Here is an 11,409-nt window from a genome sequence, read left to right on the forward strand (position 1 = left end):
AGTAAGCGTTATAGTAGTTTACGTACAAACAATACAGTGAGAGTTCCCAGGAGGGTAGACTACCATCTTTACCGGTCTGCTGCACCATCCTCGACTTGCCTTGGACCAGTCATATATTATAGACTGGACTGGCCATACCCGCCAGGTACTCACGGATACTACTTACTACAAGTAGTAGTAGAGCAACGCCACCGAGGCGCACCATTTGAGTTGTTATCGCAGCCCACCCCGCTCCCCCACTCACCGCCCGGCAGCGATTCTTTCCCATCCACTCACTCACTACTACTAACTGCCAGTCTCTTCGTGACCCTCGGTCTACTTACCTTCCCTCCTGCTCATTTGCTCTCTGTGTTAAAATCACCCTCAGGGTAGTAGTCCCTCCTATTCTCCTCTTTCCTCCTCTTCCTCTACTCTTTACCCTCTTGGCCACACTCTACTCTATCAAGGGTCCCCCTTCTTTTCACCATTCCACCCCCTCTTGCATCCCCTCATCGTATTATCGGCTCAACGCCCCTCCTCTCCCCCTCCTTACCCCTCCCCGGTATACTCTCTCCACCATGGCCACAACAGCAGCAGGTCGCATGCTCTCCCGCCAACTGCAGCAAATGCAGTCGGACAAGGACATCCCCGGAATCAGCTGCGGATTGGTCGATAACAATGTCTTTGAATGGGAGGTCATGCTCATGATTTCCGATGATGTCAAGTTGTATGGCGGTGAGTAAAGTTTGGGTGGGAGAAAGCTTGAATGAGCATCTCCAAATTTTCTTCAGGAGCTTTTCAGACTGATTCAAATGAATGATAGGTGGTTTCTTCCGTGCTCGTCTCTCGTTTCCTCCTGACTACCCTCACATGCCGCCGAAAATGAAGTTCGAGACGCCTCTGTACCATCCGAACAGTACGCCTCACCCTGTACCTTCCTAGCTCCCCTTGAGTTCTCTCCAAAGCACAAGACAATCATAGAATACTAATTTTACTGTGACAATTGTACAGTTTACCCCAACGGTGACGTCTGCATCTCCATCCTCCACCCCCCGGAGGAAGACAAGTACGGCTACGAGTCCGCCGCGGAGCGCTGGTCCCCCGTGCAAACGCCTGAGACGATCCTCCTCTCCGTTATCTCCATGCTCTCCAGCCCCAACGATGAAAGCCCCGCCAATGTCGAGGCCGCACGGTTATGGCGGGAAGATCCGAAAGAGTTCAAGAAGAAGGTGCGCAAGTGCGTACGTGATAGTCTGGGAGAGGAGTAAATGAGTTCCTCCTTCCCTTATTTACCTTTATCATACCTTGAGTCAAACCATCCAGTCATGGTTTGATGTGAATTACATGGAACAGAGACGGAAATGGGTCAATATGGGTTTTCTCTTCTTTATGTGTTGTTCGTTGCATGATAGAAGGACGCTTGGTGCGGTTGATTCGGCTGATGGTCTACCTATTTACTTACGTACGGGATATATGCATTTTTCTTCCCTTTCGCCTGACAATTATTGTTACTGATGCGGGGAGTTTTCTTCTTTTTTTCGTTGTTGATTGGTCTAAGATGGAGTTTAATCTCATTTCTTACTTTACTTGTATTGCCTTTCTTCCTTCCGTTCTTTTCACTCAACCTACCATTGCACTCGTTGCCCTTGCATGCTTCTTCTCGTGCGCTGTTCGATCCTGGTTGTATATCCTTTTTGGGTGTAGGCGGGTTTCCTTTCCCAGTGAATATACTTGTGGTATAGGGGCTAAATACACGGACCCACTAACTTTTGGCCGCTGAAGTATCGCTCCGTAGTATTAGAATGAGTATCCGTAGTATTAGAATGAGTATGTATAGTTGGTGAAACCATACTTAGAGAACGGTAATAACTGTAACTTCCATAACTGCAACGATAGTAAACGGGTATCTATTGTATGTACTACACTAAAATATAGACTCTTGTATATAATTAGGCTTTAGGCGTCTTCTTCATTCCCTTCCGGATAGATCCCAGGAAGAATCCGGGGTAGAAGTAGGTAAGGCAGCTCACGGCGATCGCCATCATCCTATAACTCCAGTCAGTACCGTCCGTACTCACAATATAGAACGGGACGGGAGCCATAATCAAAAGGGCCACTCACATTCCATCAAGAACCAAGAATTCATTCTCTCTCTGCATGAGCGGGTTACCCCATCCACCGGCCATTTCAGGGATACTGCATATGCCACGTTAGCATCTCGCAACGTACCTAGATTGAGAAGGTGACAGTAGAAGAGGTAGTGAGCAGGCATACCGATAAATACAGCGAATCAAAGTAGCAAAGTAAGCCACAATGCCGGCCCAAATAACGAGCCTGAGGTTCTTCGGCCCAGTGAGATTTCCATTCTCATCAATGAACTTCTCGCCGCCCAAACCCGGTCCCTTTCTCACGACGCGGATGAAGAAATCCAACGCCAACAGACCACAAACCGACATTGTGCCCACCTGGAAGGCGATACCCGCTACCATGATATCATCGCCCACCTTCAGCAGACTCTGGTTCTCGCTGCCTGCTGCCGCGGCAACACCGCCACCTGCGGCTTGGAGAATGAGTGATCCGACATCACAGCTGATGAAGATCCAGGTGAAGAGCTGGGGCTTGAGACGCGAGTATTCCGGGCCCAGGGAGAGAATGACGTGTTTCAGGGTGAGATAGATACCGGCGGCGATGAAGGTCGGGGCGAGCACGAGACAGACGATTTGTAGTTTGAAGGCGCCTTGGTCCCAAGGGTTGTGGTTCATTAGGATTCGACCGATGTATCCTGCTAGTTCCATGTATCCGCCGATTACCATTGCGATCATCATTGTCCAGGAGCGGTAGTAGACGCCGAGACCGAGTTGGAGGGTGCCGAGTAGGCCGAAGTAGACGGCGAAGAAGATGTTACCGCCGAGGTTGGGGTAGTAGCCGTATGTTGTCGCTGTGACGGGACATTCTGGCGTGACGTGCGTGCAAGTGATGCTCATGGTGATAGGTTGTCGTCCTCTGGTCCTGGTGGTCGTAAAGAGTAGTCGTGTACGGTGTGGAGGAGGGAAAGATAGCTGATATAGGTGGGAGAAATGAAAGAAAGTAACAAGCCGCTATGTATAGGTCTATATGCAATATACCATGCAATATATGCAAGCAAAGTAGGAAAACGAGGGAAAGAAAGAAACAGATATGTAAGATGACGCCGGCTCCGACCCTGATAGATGCGCGCACATATTGTATGTCAGCCTGATGGGGATCAGACCTATTAATATAAGACAGTCGAATAAAATTTATAGTCGACCCGTTCTTTATCCCGATTTGCCGGGTTCTGGAGACGGTCCTCTGCCTGGTGGATCGGTCGTGTATAAATTTCATGGCATGACAACGCCGATTGGCTCGCTTTCGTTCTCGTTCTCGTTTTCGTTCTCGCACTACTCCACCGGCTGTATCTGTTGGTTCGACCGTTATCGCCGATTGGGGAATTCCTCCGGCCATGCACTTGGTTCCTTGCCAGAAGGAAACATTTTGAGCTCGTATCCTCTTGATTTGTCCGTAGAGCTCATTTATTCCTAGTCATCAACGAGCTGTTTGAATAACTCCCAGGAATAATTCCCGGAATTGATCTCGTCGATGGAGATAAAGCGTGCCTGGAGAAGATTCAGTAAGCATTCATTTAACCGACTTGATAGCGGCCGTTGTGGGGACTCACGGCTCCACCTGTGTCATTGCGCCCCTTTTGCTGCTGGATTGGAGAAACAAAACAGCCAGAGGTGAAACAACTCTTTCTGTAGATAGTTGCAGCAGCTCTCGGCATGCCGGTGCCCAGCTTGCATTGACCCCAGGAAATCTTATAGCCTAATGGAACATCTGCGCTGGTGGACAGTTTTGATGGGTTGTTATCACGTGACACGGAGAATTAGTCACCCCGCGTCGGCACGTGGAGCCGCTTACTAGTACAAAGTAGTTCTCATCCATCCACTCGATTTATTTTACCGTTAAGTGGACGATGATATCCGCCGGCAAATAAGCGTCCGATATGCTCCTTTATCGAAAACAGGGCTAAATTCGCAAGATATGAGACCGGTGGGTATAAATTGAGGGGAAATGCCACCTAGAAGGACCCATACCAAGTCACGCAATGGCTGTGACCAGTGTAAGAAGAGACGCGTCAAGGTAAGCATCATTCACTTTCATACTTCTCATATCCCGCATTCCTGGGCTACGCCTGAATTGAACAGCCGAAAGTGTTCATTTCTGGAACTATCCGATACCCGTCTAATTCACTGTCATCCCCGCAGCACCTTTCTAAGTTCTAACGGCTGTAGTGCGACGAACGAGGCCCACCATGCTCCAATTGCATTAGCCGGGAGCTGGCATGTACTTACTTTAGGACCCCGGCGGCACGCAAGGAGACTACACTATCGATAAGCCCTGCTCCTTTGCAGTCAATAGTAGCACCCGCTGAGGCAACATTCCATGCCAACCAGCCCGTCTCCCGCCATGGATCTTCACCGCCAAACTTTGCTTGCCTGCGGGAGCTTGAGCTAATGCACAAGTTTTCCACGGAGACCTATCTAAGTTTATGCAATGAACCAACAGATCACCATGAATGGCAGTATGTTATCCCTCGCAAAGCTTTGCAGCATGACTTCCTCATGAGCGGGATACTAGCGGTGGCATCTCTCCATATCGCGTCGACACTCGATCCACCAGAAGCGCTTTCCTATATTGACACAGCTCTGGAGTACCATAATCATGCATTTGCGCCTTTTCGTCATGCGATTGATAACCTCACTCCAGCCAACTGTGACGCAGTCTTAGCTCACTCAGTAATCACAACTGTTATTGGTATAAAGTTACCACAATTGGCACGAGAAGAGAATCAAAGCATGACCGAAAACATCATTGTCGTTTTCGAGTTGCTGCACGGAGTCAGTAAAATCTTCACCATCAGCCGTCCCTGGCTTCAAGGGAAATTGTTTACTTCCCGAAGAGGCTTCTGGGAAAATCAACTTTCCATACTAGACAGTGAAATTGAGGCTGCGCTGGATCGATTAACGGCATTGAACAATGATATGCTTGCTCCTGACAAAGCGGATCAACACCACATCATCAAGAATGCAATAGCTCTTCTACGCCGTTGTTTCTGCAGGTACAATCATGCCCGGGACGTGGCTTCCATACTCGCATGGGTTGCAACCGTTGATAAGGAATTCGTTCATGCTCTGAGATGCCGTCAACCCCTCGCACTGCTAGTTCTCATACACTGGGGTGTTCTGCTCCAGGAGCTTGATGAAAAAGTGTGGTGGGCAAAGAATTCCGGAACAGCTCTGGTATCAGAGTTGCTGAATGCCCTCCGTCCCTGCGACGTACGGTGGGAAGGTGCATTGCAGTGGCCGAAACGTAAGATAGGGCTTTGAGGAACATACAATGGATCAGTTTCTGCGTTCTTACCCCGTGGCCACCGGGGTCACAGCTACTGCACGAGCTGCGCGCCGGCAATGGTTACAAGAGCTCCGCATTATATTGGGCGCTGGTCAGCGTACAGATTGACACGCATCTATCAGCACAGACTAAACACAAATAAGGCCGTCGCATATAAATAACAGGTCTTGCAAACGACTATCTCAAAACAAGGCACAGACGCCCCTTCAAAGCTTCCCCATTCTTCTCAGCACCTTTTCATAAGCTTCTTTTGTCCGTGCTGAAGAGAGCTTGTCAAGATAATGTTGACAGAACGCTAAGCTTAAAGGACCCCCGAGCTGTTTCAGCCAGTATGATCGCCCACAATCGAAAATCCAGTTGCGGGTGCCCACCTTGACAAGCTCTGCTAGGATGTGTTGTGGGATACTTCGATCTTGCACGAATATTATCTTTGGTAGCTCATGCCGAATCTCTTCCGGGGCATTTTCCCTGCATATGGCTAGGATCTCGTCGAACGTATGGCTCACATATAATTGCGATCCGATATGAACGATCCCTCGTGTTCCAGCAGCTGCATGCAAAAGGCACGCATTTGCGACAAAGTCAACTGGTATTTCATCCAAGATATTCTGACCACTCTTATAGCCCTCTGCGGCGTGCCATATCTGGGTACCTCCCTGGTCTGAAAAGTACAACGTAGAGAACTTCGTCAGAGGCGTCGAATCCTCGGGCCCGTACAGTGGGTATGGGTCTCGGACAGCCGGTCCAAAGATCGTCGGACGGACAAACAATACCGGGAGCGTCGGATACCGCTTGAACGTTAAGCGCTCCATAAGATGCTTCGCATGGGTATAAGATGAAGAAAATTGATCCGTATAAGGCGACTGTCCAGTTTCTTGTATGCTTGCCAATTCATCCTCTGGGTCGTCGTCTGAAACGGGGTACAGTCGCTCACCCACATAACCATCCGGCAAAAAACTGTTCACATAAGCCGTGGAAATCTGGATGAAGAGCCTAAGTCGACGAAACCGGGAAACCATCGCAGCCAACTCTAATGCGGGCAGACAATTATTCTCTAGCGCTTCGGAGATGCTCGCATCTAGCTTGATTTTCGCAGCTGCATGTATAACCAGCGTGACCTCTTCACGTAATCGGTTCAACGTCACGTCTTCAATCCCGAAGTCCGGCTGCCTAATATCCCCAACTATGTAATGAATCCTGTTCGAGTTCAAAATCGCCTGCGTGTGATCCGGCATGGTCTTTTTCCATTTCTTCATAGCCAACTCTGACGACCCGCGGATCAAGACAAAGATCTTCCGCGTCGGAAGCTGCACTGCCAGTTTATACAGAATACATCCTCCCAGTGAGCCCGTACTGCCCGTCAGGAAGACGGTCTGTCTCTCATAAGACGTTGCATACCCGATTTTTTTAACCTCATCTTGATATGGCGCAAGGTCCGGACCTGGCATAGGGAAAGACTGTACGGGTGTTTGTCAGAGGGAAGAGGAATATGACGTTGGGGTGGGTGCTACCAGATAGTTCTCCTCGTCATGGGAAACCTGTACAAAACCACCCGAAGGGTTACTATATACACCCCATCATCGTCACATGTTACACCCCCACCGCAACGAAACACCAGCACATCACTGGAGCGAGGGTGCAACGCAGTGCTACCGGCCGAAGGGAAAGCCTCGGCTGATTATGAGGCCGTGAAGAATCCTTTGGCATGTCATTGTCTATCCTGCATAGACCTGACTCGATCTTAGAACCAAAACAAACATCCGACTCAATCTCTCAATGCTTCCACAGAAATATATAATCGAGTATATATTTCATTTCAAGCCCATCTGCTAGTTTTATCATTCAAAAGACTCTGCGGCATATGAATTCCACAATCATGCGTGGTACTAGCTCGTCGTAACGAAACACAAATGTAACATATCACTTTTAAGTTCGTCCAGTAATAGAAATCACCGGTAGTATGCTACTAATACCACGGGCGCTGCGTACGGCAGTATCATGCCATAGCGGATAATAGTGAGTATGTTTGTGACATTTGATTAGTTGAAAGAACCTCTCCCATAAGTCATGATGGGTTTGTGCAGTGGTGGTGGTTGTGGTGGTGGTGGAATGGATACTCAGACTACATTTAGCAGCTGAAGTAGGTGAGTGGTCTTCTTGACTATAGTTTGGCCATGCCGACGTTTCTTTCATTGCATAGATAATTTCAAGTTACTGCGTTTATCAAGAAAGAAAGTCATGACTGGTAGTCCTACATTACTTATTCATTCAAACAAGATATACAATACCCATCGTCCTAGAAAATACTAGAGTAAAATAGCAGAAGATACACGGAGGAAAGAAAGACTCCATTCAGGCAGTCAAATCTATCTACCTAGCTTAGCCAAGAGCTTCAAATAGTATGTATTAGAAAAGGATTAGAAAGGAAACCAAGGCAAATCAAAGCAATCAATCAATCAAGAATGCTTATTCCCGCCGCCACCACACCAACAACGGCCGTCTCCTTCGCGCTCGACCTGGACGAGAATGTCCATGCCCTTTTCGCGGAGGTAGTCCACGGTGCGTTGGCGGACATCTTCGAGATCGGAGCTGCGAGAGGCAATGACGTGGATTACGCCGAGGACGTTGGGAGTATGCGTGTCATGGTGATCGTGATCGTGATCATCGTGGCTGTGGGAATGGTGGTCATGACTGTGACTGTGAGTATGGCCGTGGTCGTGAGCATGATCGTGATCGTGGCTATGGTTGTGACTATGAGTATGACTGTGGTTGCATCCATGATCATGAGCATGGTCGTCGTGATGATGGTGGTGGTGGTGGCCGGTTTCCTTCCCTGTATCGTCCAGCCAGAATTTCGGGACGGTGTACCCGACAACGCCCCGTAAAGTGCTAACGCCAGCAAGGGTTTCGCGGACATTGTATTCAATGTCAGCTGGAAGGGTGAGCAGCAAACTCTTCGCAGTGCTGCTGACAAGCGGGATTGCCGAGGCAAAAATCAAGATTGCGATAAAAGAGGAGGCAATTGGATCGAACCCTGGCCAGCCAGAGTAGTGCACGAGAATGGTCGAGATCACAACAGCCACGGAGCCAAGAGTGTCGGCGAGAATGTGTAGGAAAATGCCGTGCATGTTCTCGTTTCCGTGCGAGTGCCCGTGACTGTGATCGTGGCCGTGTGCATGTCCATGATCGAATGCCATGATTCCGACAAGGTTGACGAGAAGTCCCGCAACACTCACAGCCAGTAGTTCGCCGAGGCGATGCATCTGACTGCCCGATGAAAGCCGCTCGACGGCTTCATAGATGATTTCGATGCTGATGATCCTGCATATTGTTAGGACGGTCATCCAAGATGCTTGGGCAGAACTTACATGAGGAAGATGCCGTTGGCAAACCCAGACAGCGTGTCGACTTTGCCATATCCGTAGGGGAACCTAGAACTCGGGGGCCATTTACTCATGACAGCAGCACAAAGACCAACCACGAGCGCCAAGCAGTCGAAGAACATATGAATACTGTCACTAAGAAGACCCAGGGATCCTGTCATGAACCCATAGGACAGCTGAACAAGCATAAACGCAAAATTAAGACTGGTTGAGTTAGTCCCGAGTTACTATGTTTCAAAGGCGAAGGAGGAAATACCTCATAAAGTAGAAGATGCGTCGCGAGTCGCTCTCCTTGAGAATACTGTACAAAAGAGGATAAGGCTCGCTGTACTGGATGATGAGCCTCGTTATCTTCGTAGCATCAGCTCCAGAGTGGGCATGATGATGGTGATTATGGGTATGAGAGTGTTGCGAAAGGCGCAATTGTCTGTCGTCGAATCTGGCAGCAAGGAACGAGGCAGCAGTTGCAATGGCGCGAGCTACATAAGCCAAGTGAGTTTTCTCTTGCAGCGGCGGGGAGCTTAAGAGAGCGGCAGCTCCGACAGCAATAACAAGACCTATCTTCTGTGGTGAGCGTAGATGGGAAGAAGAAACAAATATCAAGCACGTTGCAAGCGCTCCAGCAGCTGCAAACTGGTACAGTATGTTGGTCGGTTGCAGAGATACATTGCCGGAAACAACAACAGTGATAAGTGCCAGGATAATGCCTGAAATAATGGCCAGAATTGAATCACTTGACGAGATGGCTCCCGAGCCTTGCTTTTCAGCTTGCTTCTGGGACACAGTGCCATTAGACGTCAAGTAATCCAGATCAGCAGAAATGGACGAAGCCCCAGCCAAAGGGGGCCGAAGAACGAAGACCGAGGTGAGCAAAGCGACATAGCCCAGGTATGGGTGAGGGTCTCGCGTCGCATTCATACCCCAAAGGCTCAGCGCAACAAGGGTGATGAGAAGCATGACCGTCACTTTCTTTTGGCCAAACCGGGACTGTGCACTGCTGTGAAGTCCAAAGCCCTGAACGACGGTCGGCAAACCTGACGCTACAGGAAGCAACAAGCCGCATGCGACAAGGAATCCTCCCACTTTCAATGTCGCATATATCGGCAATGCGACCGAAGACACCCGAAGCAAAATTGCACTTGCCGCGCTGGAGCCCACTTGAGGCAGTGTAACCCCCGCGGCACTCCTACCTCGTTGGATGGATCGAAGTAATTGCCCACATCCAAATACAATCATTGTAGCAGCGGTCAGCATGGAGGTTTTGCTGACAACCTGCTCCAAAGCCCCGTTTGCTGGGATAGATGGAGCGTGGTCATCGCTTGTCGAGAGCGTTGTCTGCCAAAGCGCATGTTGTTGGTGGTACCAGGACAGGATGATCCACGGCAGGGAGAGGAGAAGGCCAGACAGAACTTCCTGACTGAGAAACGTTAGAACCGAATTCCAACCAATCGCTCAAAGAAAACTTACGTCGTGCTCGATTGAGAATCAATTGAAGTGCCGACCGATTGAGCTCCAATCAAGCCCGTCACGCTATCGCTCTTAGTGTGATTGATAGAGCCGAGGCTCGTGTGATGAGCATGTTCCCACACAGTATGAGTTGAGTGAGAGTGAGAGTGCGAATGGGAATGAGAATGCGAATGGGAGTGAGCGTGTGAATGTGTGTGAGGGTGTTCTGGCCACGTTGGGCTCACAGTTTGGCCATTGGTGAGTTGTGTGTTCGGTAGAGGCTGTGGGGGCTGTTGTTGCGCGGAGGAGGCATCGAAGGAGGAAGCCGAGATGGAGATGGGACCGTTTGACCAGCGAGAGGCACGCGAATGACCCCGGCCCCGAGAATGTCCTAGACCATGTACCTGAGGAATGGTATCCACGGTGGACACGGGAGCCCCCGTCGACATGATCTCCAGTGGTTCGTGTGAGGATAGGCGACTAACCACGGAGGGAGCAGAAGGCGAGAGAGCGTTCGGAGGGGGAGGGAGCAAGGAGGTGGATTGACGAAGGATTGGAGCTCTAGCAGCTCAATGCAGATGAACGGTCGGGGAACTGGGTCAGACGAGGTGGCATAGCGCCGGGGAGGAACTGGGAAACGAGGTTGGCAGCTTGGACGGGCGCTTGTGGCAATGAATGGGGATGGGATGGGAGGATGGCCCCCAGATGCGCGCCGCCGACTGAATGATCGGCTGCCCGCGATAACCCCCGGGCCACGTGATTGGGCTGGCCGCGGGCTGATCGTCCGGCCTCGATTGCAATGGAACTCTCCCCCAAATCAACAACCACGTACCTTGGACGACTGGCTGAGGTCAGGGGGGAATCTGTTCCAGGCCAACCTCCAGGCCAGAATCCCGCGTTGCTTTTTCGTCTGCAGAAACCAACGATCAGGCACATTGCATGCATCTCACCAATCCGAGAGCGAACCGCGCGCTTGATCTGCTTTGACGCGGCATCGAGTGGGGTTGTGGGATCGGCCCAGGATTCCTCCGTTCAAACCGGAGTACAGCTGGCAATCCTCTCCCCCGGAGCTATCTCCGTGCTTCTTATCTACTTTGCTGGTTCTACTGGCACCTTCAATGGCCCTGCGCTGAGCTGCATCCACCAACCAATTTGTTCAGAATGCTGT

General features: G+C 50.2%; 5 protein-coding genes across 5 annotated transcripts; 2 read left to right on the top strand and 3 right to left on the bottom strand.

Moving 5' to 3' along the window:
• Positions 1 to 557: 557 nt before the first annotated feature.
• AtWU_08194 (putative ubiquitin conjugating enzyme) lies at positions 558 to 1,247 on the top strand (the record flags this gene model as incomplete). Its single annotated transcript, XM_035503302.1, has 3 exons — positions 558 to 714; positions 803 to 895; positions 991 to 1,247. 3 exons carry the CDS (start codon positions 558 to 560, stop codon positions 1,245 to 1,247), a joined length of 507 nt encoding a protein of 168 aa, XP_035359195.1.
• Positions 1,248 to 1,928: 681 nt separating this feature from the next.
• Positions 1,929 to 2,963, bottom strand: AtWU_08195 (RTA1 domain-containing protein; the record flags this gene model as incomplete). The annotated part of the gene is made up of 3 exons (XM_035503303.1): positions 1,929 to 2,025; positions 2,101 to 2,175; positions 2,254 to 2,963. The coding sequence occupies 3 exons, from the start codon at positions 2,961 to 2,963 to the stop codon at positions 1,929 to 1,931; spliced, it is 882 nt and encodes a 293-aa protein (XP_035359196.1).
• Positions 2,964 to 4,071: 1,108 nt separating this feature from the next.
• AtWU_08196 (Zn(II)2Cys6 transcription factor domain-containing protein) lies at positions 4,072 to 5,387 on the top strand (the record flags this gene model as incomplete). Its single annotated transcript, XM_035503304.1, has 2 exons — positions 4,072 to 4,140; positions 4,293 to 5,387. The coding sequence occupies 2 exons, from the start codon at positions 4,072 to 4,074 to the stop codon at positions 5,385 to 5,387; spliced, it is 1,164 nt and encodes a 387-aa protein (XP_035359197.1).
• Positions 5,388 to 5,618: 231 nt separating this feature from the next.
• Positions 5,619 to 6,860, bottom strand: AtWU_08197 (fatty acyl-CoA reductase; the record flags this gene model as incomplete). Its single annotated transcript, XM_035503305.1, has 1 exon — positions 5,619 to 6,860. The coding sequence occupies one exon, from the start codon at positions 6,858 to 6,860 to the stop codon at positions 5,619 to 5,621; it is 1,242 nt and encodes a 413-aa protein (XP_035359198.1).
• A 1,008-nt stretch (positions 6,861 to 7,868) lies between these two features.
• Positions 7,869 to 10,690, bottom strand: AtWU_08198 (metal cation transporter MSC2; the record flags this gene model as incomplete). Its single annotated transcript, XM_035503306.1, has 4 exons — positions 7,869 to 8,733; positions 8,781 to 8,999; positions 9,052 to 10,212; positions 10,263 to 10,690. The coding sequence occupies 4 exons, from the start codon at positions 10,688 to 10,690 to the stop codon at positions 7,869 to 7,871; spliced, it is 2,673 nt and encodes an 890-aa protein (XP_035359199.1).
• Between the last annotated feature and the right edge of the window lie 719 nt (positions 10,691 to 11,409).

The sequence above is a fragment of the Aspergillus tubingensis genome (genome assembly GCF_013340325.1).
Source record: "Aspergillus tubingensis WU-2223L DNA, scaffold_9, whole genome shotgun sequence".
NCBI lineage: Eukaryota > Fungi > Ascomycota > Eurotiomycetes > Eurotiales > Aspergillaceae > Aspergillus > Aspergillus tubingensis.